The sequence below is a fragment of the Corvus kubaryi genome, unplaced genomic scaffold, assembly GCF_017639235.1.
Source record: "Corvus kubaryi isolate FWS band 111438036 unplaced genomic scaffold, C.kubaryi_AGA036_p1.0 37385, whole genome shotgun sequence".
NCBI lineage: Eukaryota > Metazoa > Chordata > Aves > Passeriformes > Corvidae > Corvus > Corvus kubaryi.
The window spans coordinates 33,417,123-33,440,971 of NW_024581127.1; the positions used below are offsets into that span (position 1 = coordinate 33,417,123).

General features: G+C 40.0%; 1 protein-coding gene across 3 annotated transcripts in view; it reads left to right on the plus strand.

Annotated features, from left to right (window-relative positions):
- The window catches only part of DENND3 (DENN domain containing 3), a 32,972-nt gene that overhangs the window by 1,620 nt on the left and 7,503 nt on the right, over positions 1-23,849 (plus strand). Inside the window, exons 2-17 of one of the 3 annotated variants that reach the window (XM_042036061.1) lie at positions 4,362-4,635; positions 5,184-5,299; positions 5,811-5,950; positions 11,270-11,381; positions 12,536-12,655; positions 13,554-13,772; positions 14,078-14,199; positions 14,653-14,808; positions 17,964-18,060; positions 19,330-19,433; positions 19,742-19,896; positions 20,401-20,922; positions 21,772-22,034; positions 22,529-22,699; positions 23,135-23,264; positions 23,739-23,846. In XM_042036061.1, coding sequence (XP_041891995.1) covers positions 4,362-4,635; positions 5,184-5,299; positions 5,811-5,950; positions 11,270-11,381; positions 12,536-12,655; positions 13,554-13,772; positions 14,078-14,199; positions 14,653-14,808; positions 17,964-18,060; positions 19,330-19,433; positions 19,742-19,896; positions 20,401-20,922; positions 21,772-22,034; positions 22,529-22,699; positions 23,135-23,264; positions 23,739-23,846 — 2,809 coding nt within the window. Of the gene's footprint in view, positions 1-4,361; positions 4,636-5,183; positions 5,300-5,810; positions 5,951-11,269; positions 11,382-12,535; positions 12,656-13,553; positions 13,773-14,077; positions 14,200-14,652; positions 14,809-17,963; positions 18,061-19,329; positions 19,434-19,714; positions 19,897-20,400; positions 20,923-21,771; positions 22,035-22,528; positions 22,700-23,134; positions 23,265-23,738; positions 23,847-23,849 lie in introns of those variants that run through there. The other 2 variants (XM_042036060.1, XM_042036062.1) reach the window with 2 other exon arrangements.

Here is a 23,849-nt window from a genome sequence, read left to right on the forward strand (position 1 = left end):
GAAAAAAGATACAGTTTCCCACTGAAGCTCATGAAACAGAAGTTTCTGGGCTGTCATCCATTGCTTATCCTTATTGCCAAGAAAATTGTCACTCTGAGATTTCAATTTGAAAAGATCAAAGGCTGCTATTTTCAGCTAGAGATTTCTTTTTAGCACTGGAAGCATGTATTTTGTAAGAATGAAATGTACAGTAGTGATGCTTCTTTTCCCTACGTTATCTGTAGCTATAAAGCTGGGTTTTGATTTGTCAAGTGTATGCAAGCTGTCTGTGACATGTCTCAGATCTTCCTACAGATTCCATCCTCGGGTTCTGTATCTACCCACCACAGTTAGTGGTACAGAGCTTGTCTCGTGCTTGCTGGCCCTGCTGATGCAGACATAACCACCAAAACAATTTTTTCTGCTTCTGTTATGCCTCCTTGGCTGAAAGAAATTATGTGTGATCAGATTGAGCATCAGTTATCAGTGTGTGCTTGTTGCAGTGAAAAGCACCTGGACAAGCTCGAAAAGTGAATCCGTGGGAACCTTGGGACAATCAACAAAGCTGAGTGCAAGGTGCTACACCTGAGTCAGGGCAGTGCCTACTCTTCGTACAGATTGGGTGATGAGGGGATCAAGAGCAGCCCTGCCAAGAAGGACTTGGGGGTGCTGGTGGATGGGAGGTGGGACATGCCCTAGCCATGTGCACTTGCAGCCCAGAAAGCCAGCCATATCCTGGGCTGCCTCCAAAGCAGTGTGGGCAGCAGCTGAGGGAGGGGCTTTGACCCCTCTGCTGTACCTGGAGTGCTGCATCCAGCTCTGGGGTCCTAAGCACAAGAAAGACATGGACCTCTTGGGATTGGGTCCAGAGGAGGGCCACAAAGACTATTAGATGAGCAGATGGGTATGAGGAAAGGCTGAGAGACTTGAGGGTGTTCAGCTTGAAGAAGAGAAAGCTCTGGGGTCACCTTATTGTTCAGTACCTGAAGGGGCTCCAAGAGAGCTGGAGGGGGACTTCTGACAAGGGCATGGAATGATAGAACAGGGGGGAATGGCTTCAACTGACAGAGGGCAGGGTTAGATTAGATATTAGGGAGAATTTTACTGTGAGTGTGGTGAGGCACTGACGCAGGTTGCTCAGGGAAGTTGTGGATGCACCATCCCTGGAAGTGTTCAAGGTCAAATTGGGTGGGGCTTTGGGCAGCTCGGTCTAGTGGAAGATGCCCTGCCTGTGGCAGGAGGATTCAAATGAGATGATAATTTAAAGTCCCTCCCAACCCAAGCCACTGTATGATTGAAAAGTAACTGTGTAATGGCCTGCATCATCAGGACTGTGGCTCACAGGCGAAGGGAAGGGATTACTACTATTGTTGTTATTACTCAACACCCTTGAGTTCCCATCTGGGATACTGTCCCACATTTGGGTACCTTTCTACTGGAGAACTGCTGGCAAACAAGAGTGAGTCCAGAAGAAGCTGAGCTATCTGAGGGCTGGGGCATAAGGGCGGAAGAATCTCCTTCCTAAGGGACTTCTGAAACTTGACTGAGTGAAACCCAATGCAGCCAGACCTAACATCAACCTTATAATTGCTTTGAGCAAAGAGTTGTACAAGAATCTCCAGAGATCATCCTACAGTTGTTTAGGTTGGAAAAGACCTTAAAGATCACACAGTTCCAACATCCTCGCTGTGGGGCAGGGACATCTTCCACTACACCGGGTTGCTCAGAGCTCCATTCAGCCTGACTCTGGACATTTCCAGAGATGGAGCATCCACAGCTTCTCTGGGCAACCTGTTCCAGTGCCTCACCACCCTCACAATAAAGAATTTCTTCTAATATCTAGTCTAAACCTGCCCTCTGTTGGTTTAAAACCATTCCCTCTGGTCCTATTACTGCAACCTAATTGTCCTGCCCAATCTAATTTTTCTGAGGCTTCATACTTTCCCTGCCTGATTATTTGTTAAAGAAGCCAGTTCTTTCATGACATTCAAAGTGAAATTAACTTCTTCAGTGATGGGAAGAGGAGAATGAGGTCAAGGAAACACCAGACGACTGAGGTCATGCTCTGATTTGTGGTTTCAACACACTGCTCTTTGTGTTTGAATAATGCAGTCATTGTAAAAGTCTGTCTTGCATCGGTGTCCTTTACAGCACCGCTGTTACAGGAACACTCTCAGCAAATGGGGATGGAATAAAATCCCCCACTTCTGTTTGTAAGAAAATATGTATGATGCAAGGACATTTGGTAGTAAGAAGCTACAAAAGAGAAGTATTTCAAAGTGAAGAAGTAACAGTAGCAGCAGAAAAGATAAAGTATTCAAAGAATAGCAGAAACAAGTGGATATTGTTTGTTCTGTTGCTGCCTATTCACTATCCCTGAACTCAAGGAGTAAGAAGATGTGACTTTGGCCAAGACATTAATATGAGCTGACTTGAATGCTGGGGACTGAGTCAGTGGGTCAGCGACAGTGCTGACAGTGCTGTTCTGTGGGGAAAAAATGGTGTTTAATGCTTCTCTTGTAGTTCAAGACATCAAGGATCTGCCATTTCAGGAGCTGTTAGGTTGTGAGGCCATTAAATTGCTGGCTGCCATCCAGCACTTCAGAGCACAGAGATGCCTCAGTGTAAGTCAGGGATTGCCCTGTCAAAGCAACTCTGTATGAAAAGCTCAGTGGGACAAATCTGCCGAGTTGAGTTGGCTACTGTTGGACTACATCTGTGTTTTTCTTGCATAACAGCCTCAGGGCTGAGCCTTAATTCTTAATTTCCTCCTGAAATGCTTAGCTGCATGTTAGTTTGAGGGTGATCATGGTGAATTTGTCTGTGTTTCCACTTTCTTCACTGCCTTTGTCAGCTGCCAACTAAGGAAATGACACTTGAAAGTTCTTAGCATGGGGAGGATGTGTCACTCAGTACCCCAATCCGTGATGTGCTTTTTAAAGTCATTGCTGTCTTTTGACTATCCCAGTGGATACTTACCTGACCTTTTCTTTTCCACTCCAATTTATTTCTAGTTCAGGCTCTTTGTTCATTAAAAGTGGTTTTTTGCTTCTTATTTTTAGTGAAGTAGTTTCTTTAGAGTACCCTATTATAAATATGGTGCAGTTTATGGAATTTAAGATACCATAATTAATATATCATGAAGCATTCCTTCCCATTTTTCCTATGATGCTCAAATGTGGAAAAAAAACCTATTTGTGGACTTCCTTCTGGGACGTAAGTGCTGAGACTTCTGTCTCAAAATTCGGACAGTGGAAGATTGTCTTCAGAGTTTTCTATGTTGTAGCTGTTTAAAAAACAATAGGGAAATGATGGGTGAGGCCAGCACTGGTTCTCAAGGAGCATCTTGCATCATGTCTGGTGATAAAAGCAGCATGTATACTTCACCTCATCTGACTTTGAAGCTGTTTGCAAAAAGTTGAAAACGAAACAACTTTTTACCACAGTGGGGCTCGCCTTTCCTGTTTCCAAATATCCGTTGGTTAAACAAAGCTTTTATTTGTTTTTTTAACCTTGCAGGAAGAATTAAAATTGCAATGAAGTAATTGGAAATGCAGCTACTTGGCTCGACTATATGGTCAAGAATACAAAAAGTGCTCCCAAGTTCAAGGAAATCTCTCTGATCACTTCCTCCACAGGTTTTCATTGCAGGGCAGTGAGGGCTTTCAGGCCAGTTGTACTTTGCAAAGCTGCCTGCGAAAAATGTTGTAATTTCATATGTGCTCTTGGGATGCCTGTTCCACTTAGTCATCGGTATATGGAGGAATTCTCATGGCTTCATGCTTTACAGTGTCTTAAAGTTGTATTTATTGTAACAGTGATTGTAGTTTTTAATTGTGCTTTGTTAATTGCCTTATAAAGTTGAGTGTTGTCTTGTGAAAGTCTGTGTTTGTTGTTTGGGGTTTTTCTTGGTCCATGTTATTCTGAGTTAAAAGGAAGTTCTTCCTGAAGTTGAATGAAGACTTATCTAAGAGGCTCAGCTGTTTTTCTTTCTTTCAATTTATTTGTTGCCTGGTTTCTCCTATTCCCAGTGTTTATTTTAAGTATAGCTTAAGTGTATCTTAACAGTGAAAAGGAGGAAATATGGTATTTGATACTTGCTAGTTTCTTTTGGCAAAGGCGTAATATTGATATGGTGCATTTTTAATGATGAAGGATTCCTTGCCTGCTAAAAATTCTCATTCTCCTTGCATTAACATGCATAAAACAAAAAAAAAAAAAAAAAAAAGGAGAAATGAATTATTTAGGAAGAAGAAAAAATGTATTCTAAACCCACAATTTTAGGGGGAGAGAAAAAACAGAGTTAAAAATTATTAAAAAAAACACATATCAGGATGAGTGTCAACTTAGTGTTTGTTTTGTTTGTTGTTGTTTTTCTATAGGGCACTCAAAGAAGACTCAAAAGTCTTCCACCCCTTGATCCAGAAGTTCTTTCTGTATTTGTGCCTCCATTTATCAGCAGAGATGATCTTCAAGTGATTAATGCTGGCAATAACTTGAATAAAAGCAAACGCCGGTCCTTCCGAAAGAAAAAAGAGAGACCCAAGATTGAAAATGCCAAGAGCCTCAACAGGGAGCAGAAAGCACCTGACACAGAAGATGTGACAGTTCCAAAGGACATTGATCTTATTGCTTTGCCACAGCTCTGCTTCCCAGGTACATGAGAGTTCACACTTATTGTTGAGAACTGTTTTAATGTATATATTTGTTGACCTATACTACAGCCCTTATTTTTTAGTCCTTGTTGGTAGATCTTGGTTTGAGTGAAGTGCACACATGGATACACTTGAAAAATTATTTTTCCCCCCAAAATGGCTGAGTACTCTCTCGCTTTTCATTTGGCATTTTGATATATCTGAAGTAGTGAATATTTCCTCCGGGTTTAATGGGAGAAATTTTAATATGTGTGTCATTATTGCAGACCTTTTTAATATCTTGGGGGGAAAAAAGTGAATTAAACCCATTTACTGTATTTTGTCTCTGAAAATGCAGAATAATTCCATTTTTGCTTCTTCAGTAATGTGCATCTTATAGCCTCTGTAACAACCTTTAGTTCAAGTGGACTGTATATTACATTTTAATCCCTTAAAATGAAACATTTCTCTTGAAATGAAGTGGCAATGTGCAGTATTTGTCATGAATTGCCTTTCACACAGCGGTAGTTAAATATGTAATTAAAAATATTGTTGCTGCCTTCATTTCAGGAGGACTTTATATAAGTTCTGAATCAAAAGAAGACCACATCCATTTCCTGGTCTTCACTGACGTCTGTGGTAACAGAACATATGGTGTTGTTGCACAGTACTACCAGTCTATGCAAGTATGTTATTTAACTCATTCGTTTATTAGAACATATTAAAATGTATAAAAACAAAGCACTTTGAAAATACTGTGAGATTTAATTTATGAAATTAGTTAACAGGTGTGTTTCTATGTTAGAAGTAGTACAGGACAAATCATACTTTTATATTGCCATTTTAAATTAAGTACTTAGGAACACATTGCATTAGGAAAAATTGTTAGGGATTTCATTTAGGAGATTTAGATATTTAGGAGCAGATTTTATCCCTTGGATTTTTTTTGGTAAAGACTGTTCTTTCCAAACAATGAAACATGTTCTTTCTAGATACATTTTGTGCTGAAATTCTTTTTAATACATATTGTTTAAGTCTTACAGGCTGACATTTTTCTGAAGACCTAAAGGGAGATAGACATCCAAATCCCTTTGAAATTTAGGGGGAATTGGGTATCACATCTCTAAGGTTCTCAAGAAAATATCAGCCATAAATTCGTGATTAACATAAAGACATTAATATGCAGTTTCCTTGCAGGATGGTTCCAGCTCCTCGAATGGGCGGGGCCATTGGGAGTCTGCGCAGACTGGGAAGGTGCCTGTCTGTTTTGTACCCTTTGCTGTTTGTGTTATATCCAGATACCCATATTTTAATGCCCTCAAGGATTGTCTCTCTTGGTAAGATTTGCTCCCGTGTGTGTTTCTGCTGGAAATGACTGCAGGTTTTTAACACCTGAATTTGCTTGATGTGGTCAGGAGAGCTGCATGGGGGTGAAACAGTGGTTAGTTTTATGTTAAGGTAGTGTGAGGTGTGCAGGAGAGGAAAGAAGAAATGCTATGTCAATGTTGCCCAGACAGTAAGTGCAAATTCTGAATACCAAGGGAATTAGTTATGATGTTGTCTTCATTTTCTTTGGGGTTTTTGCTGATGTGTAGGGAACAGATTTTTCACAGATATTATTGGTTGTTTTGGAAGATGGTTAACTGTAATTTTGCCACTCTTAGAAAAATCACTTTCAAAGCACAAAAAGGTTTTTATAATGCACCAAATAAATGTCATAAGAACATGAATATATATGTATTAATAAGCAGTTAATGACACTTCAGGGAAATAATCCAAGTCACTTGAGGAAGTACAGTTGTTGCTTGGCTGTTGTAGAACTAGCAGAGAAATTCTTAGGATACACTGGTTAGAGACAATCAAACAGTCTGCAGTGTGGATGATTGAAAAGGTAAGTGAACGTGGATATATGTTGTAATTAAGTAATTTCACTTATTTTGAGGTTACTTTATTGTTAAATTGTTAGGATCTATTTGCATCTTTTATGAATTTAAATTTCTTCATATCAGGGAACCTGTCTGTGTAGATTGGACATTACTGTGTGTCTTCACTTGCAGACCTGTGGTCCAAAGGTAGAAGAGGTTTTCTTCACTAAATTTCAGTCAAGCTTTCTAGAGTCAAATTTGAAGCCAGTTGCAGGTATTTGCTTCTTGTACATAAGTTGAAAGATTTTGGTGTTTTAGGTTGGAGCTTGACTCTTCCCCTTTGTTCTGCTGGTGCTCGTGTCTCGAGCAGATGAGCAAGGGAGCACTCTCTGGATACCAACTGAGGTGCATCACCAACTCCCAACCTGGCTCCAGACCAAATGAGACTTGAGCATTGATTTCCCCAGCCCATGCAGCTCTTTTTCCCCATGCTGTGGATTTGGATCATCTTGGAGCACTGACTGGCTTTCCCTGGTTTACATGAGGAGAGCCCTGGAGGAGCAAAGCAGTGCCTTCCACTTGGGCATTTGAGACGTTGGCTCAAAAAGGCTGTGAGATCAGAAATGAATCACTCTAGCAGCCCTTAAGGGCATGTACCTCTGCTCTGTCATTTTTAAAGCATTAGTAAAGGGGTTTAATGTGGACAAGGGACTTCAACATGATGGAAACTCACTGTGCACAGGTCAGTGTGAAATCAAAATGTTCAGTGAAATAAAAAGCAAATGTTTGTTTTCCTTTCTCTTTTCTTGCCCAGACCACTCCCACCCCCGCTTCTTATATTTCAGTCAATTACATCAGCCCTTGGTATTGCAGGAACTGATTCATTGCTGCCTTTTATAAATCTCAAATCTCAAGTCAATGCTAATCTGCATATGGAACTCTTCCAGCTGTGACTACAGCTCTGGCTACTGTTTCTATCAAGCCTTTATAGTGGGATTCCTGCTTCTTTTATACTGTGAACTCAGCCTGTGAGAGGGCTCACCTCACACCAGCTTTCCACTGAGTGAGAAATAATATGGATTCAGCTTGACAGTTACAGTACTCGTCAGTGGTTTATGTAGAGTATTCATAAGTGAGTAATTTCTTCTCTGAAGTGAGACATCTCTGAGCTGGGAGAAGCAGTCAATTGGCAAATGGATTTTAAAAGAGCCTGCTGAGGGAGAAGTGGGAAAATCTTCAGAACAACCATGGAAAATTCCAGATGTTGCAAAAGTGTTTCTAGTTCTCGTATCTGTTTAGAGGAGACAGTAACCAGGTAGAGTTAACCCTCTAGAGCTGCTTCTGCCTCTGGGTGGGTATTTTAAACTTTATAATTATTTAAACATTATAATTAAACACCTCTGCCTTGATCATATATAGTAGGGTTTAGCACCTGTTTAAAGCATTAATGTCCAAAGCCAACTACCACATGTGACTTTTCTCTTTTGAGTCTGCACTGGTTTCTGAGAGGAGTTTAGATTGATCAGTACCCTACCATCTGAGCTTAAAGTGATTTGTAAACATGTGAATATTTATAGGCAAGTTCAGCAGGACAATAACCTTCCATGTTAGTCTTGTGTGTTGTCCTGGTGCTTTAACAGGGGAATTTTTCACACAGCTGCACAGCTCTTCTCCTTTTTGCTGCTGCATCTGTGAGATGGGAGTGTGTGTGACTGGAAGGAGAGGAGGGGAATGCCAGTGACAGAGCTGAATTTGGTGTTTGCATTTCCCACTGTACTGGAAACTCAACTGATCACGTTTCCATTAAATTTTATTCTGTTTTTTTTTTTAATTTCCTTTATCTTGATACTATTTAATGGATTGTTTCAGAATGTCTGCCCTTCTGGTTTTTGTGTCTTGGTTTTTTTTAGAAAAACTATTTCACTGTGCCAGAGTACACTAGGGTGGAGGGAAGGGAAGGGGTGGAGAGGTACCGGTTTTCCTTATTTAGGTTGTACTACTGAAATGTTTCCATGTGGCATGAAACAGCTGCTGGGGTCTGTGGCTGTTCTGAATGCAACATAAACAATTACAGCCAAGACCTCTATGATATATTTTGAATGTAGTGCCCTGTACAGCTGGAGATGTTCTGACTTTGTGACATTACAAAGCATTGACATTGTATTTCTATAAACCAGAAAGGGAGTTACTGTGTGTAATCAGGTGACCAATGAGTTAAACAGCTAATTAAGTGTTTTCATTGTTTGGATGTACTCAAGTAGCAGTGCCTCTTATACATAACAAATAATAACACCTTCAACAGTACACTTGTATCCTTGGTATGCAGCAGATGTGTTTTGCAGGATGCTTCAACTGATTAATTATTTTCCAGTCAGGAGATTTGAAAGCACTTGTTAGCGGACCTCAAACCACCTATTTCTAGTGTGTAGCCCTTTCATTGTGAGAACTAGTGCAAGAATGCTGTTGTTCCTGAAGACCTGATGTTGAAGTAGCATCTAAAGGGGCTCTGCTTCCATTCAGGATGGGATTTTTTGCAGCAGAAGGTTTCCTTTTTCTCCAGAATTCTGTGCATAGATTATTTTCTTCAGTACCTAAGTGTGCAAAATTGTCTGTAGGTGAGGTGGTACTGGTTTTCAGTCAGAGCAATCATCAAAGGTATTTTTTTTCATAAGTATTCCTAGATAAAATCCAGGTTCCTAAACTTTTTCAAGTGGCAGAGTAGAAATCACAACTGAAAACAACCAAGCTGAGATGCACAGGCAGCATCAAGCCATAAATCCATGTAGATGCTTTGAACTGCAAGGGGATTTGCAAATTGTCATCATAGTAATGAAGGTCTTTGTGTTCCATGTCATTAATTTTATAACTAATTTCCGTATTGCTGGCACACAGTGCTTCCGAATCCAGAACATTTTGTGTGGAGTATGTCTTGCCTCTCTCCAAAGCAGGCAGGTGTGCACCTAAACTGTTCCACAGCACGGTGGCTGTTGAATTATTCTACATTTTATGAAAGGGTTCAGTTTTAACTTGAGAGGTTTTGGCACTTTGCACATGTAGTATTACCTCAATCTGTTAGACTGCATGAAAAGTGAAATATTCCTGGCAGTAATCTCCTGGATGAACTTCTGTGTTGGATGGATGAATACGCTCCATTCAAACAGTAAATCTTCCAACCTATGCATTCGTCCTTTCAGCTGCCTTGGGAAAAGGTGGGAGTGTGCAAATAGCTCCCAGCACTGAGGCAGTACAAAGGGCCTATTCTGAACTGCTCTTGCTCTCTGAAACACCTGTCTGTGGACAGTTAATAGCAGTAATGAAAGGTTCATAAACTCCTTAGCTCTCCACTTGAGTATTTCAGAGATTACTTCATTTATTTCTGCAGACGTTTGCAGTGCAGAGCTGTCAGCTGCTGTTAGGCTGCATTAATGGGCACCATGTCCTGATTAGGGAGCTCTTACTGTCCTCTCTTTACATCTGCTGCTTTCTCAGTCACGTTGTTTCTGTTGTGACATTTACTGGATGTCATGATAAGAGTGTATTGTCTCAAAGAAAAAAAAAAGACAGGTCTGCTTAATCTGTTAGGCCAAATCTGAGGCATTACTAAGTGTGACAGGGTATTTGTTTAAATTGATGGTTCTACTGTCTGGTTTACTTTGATAATTCTTAAATTCTCCTTTCTTTGAGCCCCTGAAGAGCTGATGGACTTTTTGTGAGTATATTTATAACAGCCCAGGTCTTTCTTCATATGGGAGTATAGTGAATTTAAATATCTCATTAAAAAGTGCAGTGATATATGACAGAATATGTTTTTTTCTGGAATCTAAATGCTATACACAAATACGGTGTCCTGAATTCTTATGTATCTCTTGACCTATTCAGTTGCTTTCTTCCTGAACAGCGAGTAATCTTCTGCAGGAAACCAGTAAAGCTGCAAACTGAAGTAAAACCCTCAGGGAGAAGAAAACCATATTCAGTTCCTAGTTTCTGTATATATAGATTTGCTGGCCTAGATTTCTGAATTTGTAAAGATTTGGGGGCTTTGCTATAAATGTGCAGGAGAATCTTCTGTTGAACAAGATGCCCTTTGTGACCACAAATATCTAACTTGGTAATTGTTGCATTTCAGAAATGCTGTGGTGTGTATGTTTAAATGTTCCATAATTTATTTGGAGTATAATAAAAACCACGTGACCTTTGTTAGGGTAATAAGTTTTAAGCCAAAAACATATGTCAGGTTTGCACAAATGTTCTTATTTTTGTGTGGGCAGGAATGACAGCAAAGGGCAGTGTCCATACAGGCCTAAGCCTTATGCTAAATATGGTTCTTGCTTCACATTCCTCTGCAGTCAAACCCAGGTCTGCAACCTCTCTTTTCCTCTGGTGCTGTTTTCCATCTCAGAGCTGGTGTCTGATGCTTGGGATGGGAGGAACGCCAAGGCACTGTGTTGCAGCTGTGGGTTTGGTTCCTCAAGCAGTCTCTATAAGACACTGTAGCTACACCTCACCATCTCGCCTCACACGTGGTTTCTTTTGGCCATCAAACCACTGTGCTGTGTCCTCGGATATAATGCAGTAGTGTTTTATACATGGGAGTACGAAAAACTCTGCTTCTGATGCAGCAGCATCATTAAAATTTAATGAAGCTGCTGAAGCATCTAATAAATTAGAAATTAATTAGCTGAAATAATAGCTTCATTACTCCTAATAATTTTTTTCAAGATTATCAGCAGAAAGAGTTTTCTGTGTTTGCATGTTACTATTGATAAGTAATTTCCTATCATTTAATTACAGCTTACTAGTGCAGCTACGACCTTTCAGGGATTTAGATGTCGAGGAGCACATAAAAGAATTTGCAGCAAAGCTGTTTTTAATCCCCAGCCCGCCACCAGGACCACTCCACTTGGTAATTACTCCTCCTGAATTCCATAATCACTTTTACATTATTTCTTATAAGATACTAAAATGCTGTGTTCAGTAAACTGGGTGACATTCATGAGTGTCAGGTCAGAGATTGTACTTGGTGGTGTGGGACTGATGTCAGTACCTGTGCTTTAAAAATAAGGTTATGCATTGTTAGTGGCGAAAATAACAGTGTGGCCAGTGTTCAGGCTGAGTGCTAGCCAGTCATGTTCTTTAGTTTTCAGTACTCCTCTGGGAAGGATTTGGCTCATGCCAACTATTTATGGTCTGAGATGATGCCTGGGCAGGTCTGGGAGCAGCAGAACAGTGTGATGTGGATGAAATGTTCAGTTGGCTGCTGCCTGGATAAGACCAAACTGAGAGGGGAAACTCACATCAACATTTGTATTTAGTGCTGTGTATTTGTTCCATTCTGACCTTTCCCAAGTCAAGCCAGATGTGAGCTGGGTCAGTGATTTCAGCACACACTCTGTTGTTATCTACTGCAGTGGCTTCCAGGGAAGCAGAGTTTCAGCCATGGACTTCTCCTTAGCTGCTTTCCTTGACTCTGGGATGTGGGGTTAGGAGTGGAGGAAAAATAGCATAGCTGGAAAACAACTGGGTGATTGGCTAAACCAGCTGTGAGTGCTGAAATATGCAGCACATGCAGGATCTGACCCCCAGAGATTTGAGCTGAAGTATCTGAAATGCTGAGAGACCTCGTTCCTTTTGGCTTGTTTTATTTTCTTAGCATGACAACCCATGCTCACTTACTTCGTTGATATTTTTTCTATTTCGTGTATGAATTTTTTCAATCGATTTAGTTTCCCAGTTGTATCTACATATTTAATTCAATTATTTTGTTATGCTTATAACAAAGCAACTTTAATTCTGTTAAAAGATGTTTTTAAAAAAAATTTGCCAGCCAATCACCCTATGAGAATGAGAGGAAACAAGTCCATATTAATTTTTCAAACTAGTTATTATGTCTTTTAATATTTCCTTCTCTTTTAATTTTACTGTTCTGCAGTATGCAAACACCTGTCTTCTTGCTCTCAATTAAAATTAATATTTTGTAGTTGGAACTAAAATCCTGAATTAAATGTCATGTGATAACATTTTCATTAAGGAGTAAACAGAAACCATCTGTTATTACAGGTATTTAATATGAAACCTCTTCAAATAATAATTCCTTCACGAGAGGATCCAGACAGTCCAATTATTGACTTGGATCTCCATCTTCCATTGCTGTGTTTCAAGCCAGAGAAGGTGCTGCAGGTAAAACTAACTCATACTTTAAAATGTTTTAGGGATTGAAAGTACTGGTAATTTGTAGTTTAGGAAAAAATCAAGATGTTTATTTACTAAAAGAACTTTAAAAGACCAACAATTCAGAATAGTATTAGTTCTGAATGTTAGAGATCTGGCACAATAAAATATACTTATTCTTAAGATATTTTGTTATTTATAGACCCAATTAGATTAAGGCATATTGCATTTCTTCCTCCTGTGGTTTAGAAATAGGTGCTAAATTTCTTAAGAATGTATTTTAAAATGTAAATATCCAAGCCAATTGACATATTTTATTTTGAATTTTCACTACACGAAACTACATTCACTACAAGATTTATAAGAGTTTTTTTCACGTTTAAGAAGGGGACAGAAGGAAGGATTGGTTGACAGTTGGCACTCTCATACAAATAAAGTGTAAATGGTGTAGAAAGACAAGAAATCCAAAAGGCTGTTTGAATTTTTTCAATGCTTCACAGAATCTCACAATAATATTGGCTGGAGTGTCCTTTGGAGGTTACCTAATTCAGTTGCCTGCTCAAAGGCCACCTGTGAAGTTAAATTAGGTTATTTAAGGTTACCAGTAGCATCTGAGCCACTTCCTCCAAGAAACCTCCTCAGTCCTGAGAGTTGGCAGTACTGCCTTATTTTTTTTGGGCTTTGCCCACATGTGCATGTTATGAATAAAAGTACCTCAAATCCTAAGTGGTCCTGTGCAGCTGGAGCATCTTGAAATGGACATTATTTAATTTTACAAATCTGTAAGGTAGCTACTAAAAATGAGAGCTCATGAGGCTGAGTCTCACATGCAGGTGAAATACTTGCATTTCTAGTGTGTTCTAGATACCTCATTACAAATACTTAACATTCTGGGTTTGTTTTCCAGATTATGACTTGCATTTTGACTGAGCAGAGAATCGTTTTCTTCTCTTCTGACTGGGCTCTCCTGACACTTGTTGCTGAATGCTTTATGTTGTACCTTCATCCTCTGCAGTGGCAGCACACTTTTGTGCCTATTCTGTCTCGGCAAATGCTGGATTTTGTGATGGCTCCAACATCTTTTCTCATGGGATGTCATATTGATCATTTTGGTGAAGTGAGCACGGTATGTTTTACACCATGACCACTCTTGATTTTTACTTGCAGTGCATTTGTCCCCTTCCATATTAGAGCATATTAGATTACTAAGTTTATGTATTGAGATTAGCATCTATTAAGGCAATTGTATTTATTTGTTTTGAATGTAATTGTTTAGTTATCCATACAATTCTCTACTTGTGGAAAAAATTTCAATCCTTTTCTGGTTTACCTCCTTGATGAAATTAATTGTCTGAGGAGTATGTAAATGAGAAGTTAATATTTTTACAATGTAAATATATGTACAGTCATTCTATTTTCTTTTGTTAAAAGGAAGGTGAAGATTTAATTCTAATTAATATAGATAATGGAGATATTACACATTCAAAAATGGTTGAAGAGGAGCTTGACATTCCAGATGTTCCAGCACAAGCAGCAGAAACTTTCATAAAAAGGTGACAAGATCTTGAAGATGTGTTTATCTTAGTGCATAAATCATGCATGATGCTCCAAGTTTTTTATTTTGTATTATTCATTATTATTATATTATTTCATTCATATAAACCCCACTGTATTTTAAAAGGGCAAATTGAAAATTTCAGTTAATTAGTATAGAAGTGGCTTTAAGCAGTTATAATCACCAAATAATTCTGTAACAACTGGAATGCTTGTTTCTTTTTTATTATTGATACGGTTATAGTCTGAACTTTACAAGGAAGACTGAGTGCACTGTGATTTAATTGAGTGGGGCTCCCTGAAATCTTGTTAGCTTGTCAGCACTTGTAAATCAATCTTGCACTTCTTCAGCTGTAAGATGCACAGGCCTAAATGACTTTCATTTTTTTTAAAAGTATGAAAAAAAATTGTTGATGTTAGGATGTAAGTTAATAGTTTTCTTTTGTGTGTAGAGTGGAGGGTCTGCAGCTGCACTTTGATCTGGAGCTCTGCCATCTCCGAGCCAGCACAGACCTTGGTGAGCTCCAAACCCGCAGAAGGGCTTGGCAACAGAAACTGAACATGGATGTGCAGCAAACCATGTTGCAGTTAATTGTTAATATCTTCAGGTAAGTGGATGTAGTATTTTCTATTACAAGAGCATGTGGTACTGGTTAAGTACTTTAAGCATCTGTGAAAATATTCTCATTTCGTCTTACTTTATAGATATTTTGTAGAGATTAGGTTTTGTTAGGGATTATGAGAAGGAGATCCTGTAGCCTGCTGGAATATGAGTCATTGATGTTTTGATGTACATATACATTGCTAGAACATCTTAGATAAAACTTTGACAAAATTTTGACCTTGTCTTTTGTATGAAGATTTCAGGAAGAGAAGTGCAGTCCTTGGAAAAGCTTAGGGCCCAGCAGGGATATCAGTCAAATTTTGGTCACTCTTGTTAGAGGAACCTGAATTTAAACCAGGACAGGGTAGAAGAGCTGAAAGCAGGAACAAGAGTTCAGAACACCTGGGAGTGTTTGGGCTGAGAATGGATGAGATACCTGGAGAGTGCAACCACCTGAGAAAGAAGCAGGGAGAGGAGCTGTTGAAACTCAAGGACAAAGTGCTGGCACAAGAAGGGACAGCTGGGCCAGGAGCTGGACTCAATGATCCTTGTAGGTCCCTTCCTACTCGGGGTATTCTGTAATTCTTTGGTAAGAAATGTGGGGTATTGGGTGTGTTTGGGACTGGCATTTTAATGCTGATGTGGCCTCTTGCTGGAGGTGGTTCCTCTCTTTGGATCAGCTACTGAATTGCTCATGGGAATTCTCCTTGGCACTTTCAGTCAGAAGGTGCTGGGTTAATATACAGAGTCCAGATGTCAGGTGTCTGTTATTGGATCATCTTAAGGAGTGTTCCTACAAGTGCCTGGACCCTCCAAGGAGAGTAGCTGCTGGGTGTGGGGAATAGAACAGCCTTTACAGATAGCTAGTTATGGAAACTGAAATGCATTTATTTCCACAGTGGGATTTTGTGGATTTCAGTGTTTGGCAACAATAATTGCAGACAAAGATGAGGAGAAATGTATTTTTGCTCATAACAGCTTGAACTCTTTAATGCACTAAATGCTGCAAAAAAAATGAACGGATGCTTTGCTCTCTAAGAGATAATGTGTGTCACAAAGGGGTTGATTCTTCTCTTGCTTTCTTTCTCTTTTCCTTCTGTAGCGGGTTGGGTTCGTAACCGGGCAGAAACACCAATTTAGTGTAGTGGTTTGGTCCAAAATACTCATTACTGTGTATCTTCTGTGAGATAAGAATTAGGAGAAATGCAAAGCAGGCACCAAACTTGAAAGAATATAAAGAAGTTTATTAACAGACCTAAAAGAAGAAAAAAAATTATACCACCTTCAGAACTCTCCTCCTCCCCCCACCTTCCTCCCTTCTCCCACTGACAATGTAAAAAGACAACCCTTAAGATGTTCAGTCTGTTTACCACTTCCATAATAACCTTGTTCAGTCCATTTAGGAAGAGAAGTCTCTTCTTGCTCGTGCTATGAAACCATTATCACAACGAGACAGCCACCCACTTCCAAATATTGTTCAGTCCATTTAGGAAGAGGTCTCTCTGCTCACGATGTGAGTCCCTTCCCCCAACTTGCAGCTTTTCCCGCAACTGCTTTCGAGGGTCCACTCTTGAAGTTTTTTTGGGGTACAGTTTTAAGGTTGAGCCATTCAGAAACAAAAACAGGGGCCCTTCCCCTTCCCTGGGAGCAAAGGGTCTTCATCATCTTCATCGTTAGGACTGTCTCTGGGAGCATCTCTACGGACTGAGGTTTTCTCCTTTCCCGTTTGGAGCAAAAGTCCTCATCTGGTTCATCTCTCCCTGTCCAAACTTCTCATGAAATTACAGCTGCGTCAGCATCTGCCTATCTCAGCGCAGGTGCTTTTGCTCACGAGCTGAACACTCCACCCCCCATATCTTCATGAAATTACAACAGGATACTCTGGTATATCATAGCTTCACAACAGAATTTCAGCTTTAAGCATCTCTGCTCTCTCTTCCCTCAGGGTTTCAGCTCTTCACAGCAATAAAAGGGTTACTCTCACCTCGGCCTTGCAGCTTTGCAGCTGGAATGTTGAATTTTTCTTATCACAGTGGAGAGGGGGGAGAGCCGAGCCGCTCCGGCTGCCCACGGCAAGGCAGTGGGGGGGGTTCCATGGCTGGAACAGGTCCATGGCTCCAGGATGGCCGTGGCCCGGCCTGGCCTGGCCCAAGCAGGGCCTGGCCGGGCCCGCTGGCCCCCACACGGGGCCTGCAGCCACCTGTGCCAGCGCCGGAAACGAGAGAGAGCTTGGGGGGGAGTTTGTCTATTCTTAAGTGTGGATCACAGAGGTGGTCACAACTGTAAGTGGCTTAAAGAATTGTCCATATTCAAACTGGCCAGCTGATAGGTTCTATCAGGTCCCAGAGGAAACTGTAAGCACCCCTTAGCAAGGACATCCCTTCTGGGGCTATGCTTGCTAACCTATGACACCTTCAAACTTTCTCTGTTCTTTTTTTCAGCCTTGTTTCTTCTATCTTCTAAGTCTGCCAGCATCCAGGAGTGAAGGAAAGTAACTCTGATGCAGTTATGCTGCCAGTTGTTCTGTTTTCAGCAAAGCATTGTAGTGATTTTGTCTGCATGGAGGTTCCAGGTTTAAAGCAAACAGTGCTAAATTATATGGAATTATGTAGAACTATGTCCTTTCATTGATCGCAATTTTTCCTGACCCCATATGGTTGCATAAACTATTAATAAGATGTAATAATAAATTGAGTCCTGTTCTTCGTGTGCCTATTACAGATGCATTGTGATGGGACAGTGTGAGCTCAGGTCACATCTTTCAAATTGCCCGTGATAAATGCACTTGTCTTTTGTGCTCCAATGGATTGTGTGTGACTCAGGAACTGTGTATGTAAATTTAATTCCAGGATTGGAGCCTAAGGCATGATTTACACAGATTCTCTTTCATGGTTTACTAAATCTCACAGAGTGTATGTGAGTTTGTCAGCAGATAGCCCACATTACTTCTAAGAATTTGAATTCTTTTTCTATGATTCAGTAACTCAGATTTGTTCATTAAAACTGAATTTGCCTTCTGATACTGCAGCACATTGCTATTCCATTTTCTGATGCTGCAGCATGTTTCTAGTAGTTCCAGTGGGCTTCTGCTATTGCAAAAGTACAACTTGCTTACAAATCTCCAAGCAGATTTACCTATTTATTTATTTTTGTCTCCAGGGAGGTAAAAGACCACCTAAATTATGAACACAGAGTGTTTAACAGTGAAGAATTTCTGAAAACAAGGGCAATCGGTGACCAGCTATTCTACAAAAAGGTAAATTCAGTGCTGTGATTCTGTTATTAATAAATCTGTATTTTAGGATTAATGCCAATACCTGGCAATTTAAAGGCAACAAAGTAATGAATCCTATATGAGAAATAGTGTTTGTTGGATAAAGCTTCCAATATATGCACACATTCTTAAAAACAAACAGACTAAAAGGAACCTAATAATATGTCTTCAGGAGAGAAATTGATTGGAAATCTTCTGACCAGGATTACAGATGAATAGAAAGAATTAAAATATTTACAGTAGCAGTTTCTAATGCTATAAATTAAATGGTGGCAATTTTATGAATTGAAATTTAATAGTAGTTTAAAATTCAGTTGTATGTATTTAAGAAGAACTTTGAGCAGCTGATTCACTTAAATACCAGGAAGAGCAAAGTGGCAGGTTTGCTTTCAGATGAATCTTGAAAAATAACACAATATGGAGCAGTTACTAGTGGTGTCTGGAATTATATTAAGAAAACTCAAAAACATCCATTAGAAAGGACTGAAATTTGGAATCTCCTGGACATAAAATTGCTAGCAAAATATGCCACCTACTGGAGGAATACTGGAAATTGGGAATCCTAATGCTTTTGGAGATGCTGTTTCACATAGTACATTGCAAGCGCATTAGTTAGAGGCATTTGAACATTTATATAACAGACATGTTGTATTGCCTCAAATCCCAGATTCCACCTTGTTTTACTGCGCAGTGATGAGAGATGGTGGCTTTCCCTCTTTTTAGTTCACACCTGGCGGTTTTTGTGGTATCCTCTATCCTAAAAGGAGCAATTTGACCTTTTAGAAGTTATTTCTGGATGACACTACAATAATTACCTGATCAGGGAGCAATTTTGTGGGTTACCAGAAGAAGAGAAGATTCACTTGTCTTTTCAGTATGATGACATAATGTTAATTTAGAGGGCCCCAAAATTCTTATTCCAAACCATAGACAGCATTATCAGCATTTGGTTTAAGTAGGAAAGATAATACTAAACTTGTAGCTCTGTTGCTCAGTATTTCTCGTTTTTGTTTGGTTTCACCTCTTGGGGGGCAGTCTGAGATTACTGTTTCCTACTAAGCAAATATCATCAAAGTCCAGAAGGTGAATGGAATCTTAATTAGTTTTCTGTTGACGCTTTCAATCTTTTTATTTTTGTGATTGCTAAATTGGAAGGTCTCAGTTATGCATATGTAAAGATAATAAAAATGAGGAAAACATACTAATGTAAATTTATAAATCATCCACCGTTAACCCCTTTGTGTCTCACAGGTTTTGGAGACCTACATGTTTCACTCTTTCCTTAAAGCTCGTCTGAACAGAAAGATGGATGCTTTTGCTCAGCTTGACTTGAGTACCCAGTCTGAAGAGGACAGGTAGAGTTTTCTCATTTCTTATCCTGGTTTTGAATCTTCTGTTAGTATCAGTGATAAAAGTCCTTTTGACTCTATTGGTATGAGATCAGGCCATCTATAAACAAGATTATGATTAATTCTTAACTCAATTAAGATTATTGTAAAAGGGCTACATGAACACATGGCTGTTGAAATTGTAGATGTAATACTATTATACAAAAAAAAATAAAAACAAGCAGTAATTTAGAGTGTATGTGTACGGATTTCTGAAACTAGTTATGTGTTATTTTTATTTTTCTCAGGTTTGATTTGATGTTTCTCACCCCCAGAAGGCTGATGATAGAGAAAATGGCTTCCAAGCGAGTCAGTGCAGAGCGCAAGGCCAGCCGGCGCATGGTGATCAGCATGCCCAACCTGCAGGACATCAAACTGCCAGAGGGCCCCATCAGGAACTCCTCACTTCGAAAAGTAGAAACAAGTGTTGGTAAGGGAAGATTGTGATGGACAAATACTCTTCTGTTGTCTTTTGGGGTGACATCACTGAGCAGTTGTCACAGAAACAGTGTCAGTTGCTGGGAGGAAATGATGGGCTGAGTCGCTTTGAGCTGGGGCCTGTCTGTGCTTCCCCTTGCTTGTGAAGTCAGTCTGTAGCCTGCTGTAAGTTTTGCTGGGCCACAAAAGAGTGATTGTTAACACAGGCTTAAGCTTACCACTGTTTAGAAATAATTACATGAGGGATTTTTTTCTTTTTTTTTTTTTCCTTTTCCAGAATTGATATTATCTGATTAGGGAATATTCTGATAATAAAGACAATGGGCATAGAAATGTATGTGTGTCCCTAGCATGGATGTAATCCTTCTTGTTTCTTGTAATTGCTTGTTGCTGTGATGGGGATTCTGTTTGTTGTTTGTAGTATTGCTGGTTGTGAAGATACTTAGACTTTTACTCCTTTCCCTGATCAATGTACTCTCTTGGTGTTTGTTTCTAGCTGTGAGAACGCCCTCCAAATCCATCACCACATTCAAAATCCCTGAAATTCACTTTCCTCTGATGTTCCAGTGTGTTCACTCCTACTACACAGACTTCTTCAACCACCTCAGCAAAGCTATCAGTACCTTACCCCCTGAGAACTCTGCGATGCTGGCAAGGTACTTCTACCTCCGGGGCCTTGTTAGCTTGATGCAAGGAAAACTACTAAATGCACTTTCTGACTTTCAGAACCTAGAAAAAACAGACTTAAGAATTTTCCCTACTGATCTTGTAAGAAAAATAGTGGAGACCCTGCCTCGCTCGGAGCGCTTGCAGGCAGACCGCAAACCTGAGCTCAAGAGGCTGATAAGTCGAGTGATGGAAAAACAAAGAGAAGTTCTAAAAGTAGATGACCACGTAAAAAATTTCGAATTGCCAAAAACACACATGCAGCTGGATGATTTTGTGAAGAGAATTCAGGAGTCTGGGATTGTCAGGGATATAGACACTATCCACCGGTTATTTGATGCCCTGACAGTAGGTGAGTGTAAGATGTTTGTTTTCCTTTTTGTTTATTATTTAGCACTGTCACACGAAAAAGGGAGATTTACTCAATCCCTTAGTGTTGATTGGTCTGTCAGTGCCCTGGGAAAGCTGAGCCCCTTGTGCCTGACCAGTCTGTCAGTGTTCCATTGTGGGGACCCTTCACTGTGCAGCTGCTGGATGGAGGGAGGCTCCACTGACTTGTCCAGGGTCACTTGCCAAACAGAGAGACCCCTCCTGGGTGTCCTTTGCCCACTGCCACCACCCTTGCAGGACTCACATTAACAGCTTAAAGAAGAACACTGTTTATTAGTAAAATTGTCAGAGGTTAAAATTTGAGAATTGCTGGTTGTAGTATCTGACTGCAAAAAATATGTTTAAAGCAATATGATTAATTCACATCAATATATGGACAAGCTCTAATCCCCAATAAGAGCCAGCTTGAGATAATGAATCAGTGTGCCTAGAGTATGGTTCTTACCCAGTAGGTGATCCTATGGGGGAGAAGACAGGTTCAGCCTCTTGACAGATCCCAGAATTTATATGGAGTCTTCTCTGACTTTTCCTCATTCTTAGCTCACTTTTATACTATTCCTTTATGTTTAGATGGAGCTGAAGTGACTTTTGTCACACATCTTACTCAGTGAGGGGTGGTTGTACCTTGGGGGTGGGTATTTCAGGATAGTGCCTGAAATAACCTTTGGATGGGGACATGTGCCTAGAATGTCTATACTTGTGTGCACAATAAAGAGGCACAGTTTGACAGTTACTAGCTTTTTAAACCCATCTTCCTGTGCAAATTTGTGTAATACTTTCTCACATTAAAGGGGCTTTAAAATATTTTTAGGACAGCAGAAACAAATTGATCCTGAAACATTCAGAGATTTCTACAACTACTGGAAGGAAACTGAAGCAGAAGCTCAAGAGGTGAATCTGCCACCAGCAGTAATTGAGCATCTAGATAAAAATGAATGTGTCTACAAGTTATCCTGCTCAGTTAAGACCAACTATGGTGTAGGGAAAATAGCTCTGACCCAGAAGCGCTTGTTCCTGTTGACTGAAGGAGGCCATCCTGGCTATGTCCCGATTGCTGCTTTCAGGGATATAGAGGTGAGCATCAACTTCTGTCCTCTGGCATGCCTGTGGATATAGGTTGTGTTCCATTCTCCAGAATAAGCTGGCTCTCAAGGTAAAGTTTCAGTAAGGAGAGTAGGAAACACTGCTGAAGTCACTATATGAGTGATTAGGTAAAATTCTGGGGGTTTGGACCAAAAATTTCGTGACTGAAAATCAAGAGGTTATAACCTCAGAGAAATGTGCAGAGTGCAGCACATAGGATATGGAGTAGAGAAGTTTAATAACATGAGCATTAAATGTGCTCGTGTGACTGAGGTATCAGTGGGTCAGCCTCTACCCACTGTGGAGCCAAGGCTGTATGATGATGTTTAAACTTATTTTCATGAATCCAGCTCTCCTTAATGGTGTGTATGGACAACTGAAATAATTAGCTGTAATTAGAGAAAGCTGCCCTGTGGGCTGAGTGCTGAACCTTATCTGTCATTTTGATACATTCTCCTCATTTTCTCTTTCCTGTAACTTTCCAGGATGTTAAGAGCACAACTGTAGCTTTCCTTCTTTTGAGAATACCTACTCTGAGGATTAAAACATTATCTAAAAAAGAAGTCTTTGAAGCCAACCTTAAAACTGAGTGTGATCTCTGGTACCTGATAGTGAAAGAAATGTGGGCTGGAAAGAAAATGGCATATGATCACAAGGTATAAATCGGGAATTTGTAACCAAATAAGTATGAAGAATGTGCTTTCTATCTCTGTTCTAAATAATTCATGCACTAATCTTAGAATTTCATGGTGCTTCTCTCCTGTGAAGAAAGATCCAGCTTGGAAATGGGTATCCACCCTGTGCCTGCTGTATCTTTACATATGGTTTTGTTTGCACATCCTGTATCAAGGTTGTGCTAGATCTGAAGTATTCCTGTAATGAAATAACACTGGCTTCTGGCTTCCTGCTCCAAGACCTGGCTTGGAACATGGATGTGGGAGTGGGGTCTGACAGCAGGTGGCAGGAATTATGCTGCAGGGCAGCAACTGGCTGGTGCTTGTGCTAAGCATGACACATGTTGTAATTTTGAACATGGTGTCTTGTAAGAATAATGAGCAATAGATAAACTACAGTAAGACTTCTGTCTTTAGGATCCTCAGTATATCCAGCAAGCACTGACAAATGTTCTCCTGATGGATGCTGTGGTTGGTGCCCTGCAGTCCTCCAAAAGCATCTATGCAGCCTCTAAACTGTCTTATTTTGACAGGATGAAAAATGAAGGTCAGTCACAGCAATGCTACAAAGCCTGCTGGTGTTTGCGTCATCTCTTTCTGCTCTTTCAGTATATATTCTGTTTTTCAAACTGGTTATGTGTAGAAATACAAAAAGACATTAGCCTGATTGCACTTTCACAAATGTAGTTTATTTAATAGTAAATAGAAAGTTTAGGGTTTGTCTTTTCTTTTTTTTCCTCCCTTCCCCCCCCCCCCTTTTTTTTTGTTTGGTTTGGTTTTGGTTTTTGCTTCTGTCTCCATCTTGGATGCTGTGTTTTTGTCTTGCTTTTTAGACTCCTTGGGTGGTGGATGTCTCTGCTACCAGAATTCATGCAAATGGTGTTTGGGCCCTCAGCTAAAGCTAGAGGGAAAGAAAAGTGAGAAATGCGAATGAATGGTGTAGAATTGGTATCTCATTAGTATTATAGTTCTATTTCAGGCTTAAGTGTGCACTTCCTAACCTTCTAAAAATCTATTTTAGTGCCTATGATGGTCCCCAAAACAACTGCAGAGACACTAAAGCACAAGATCAACCCCTCAGCTGGTGAGACGTTTCCACAGGCAATAGATGTCTTGCTTTACACACCAGGTA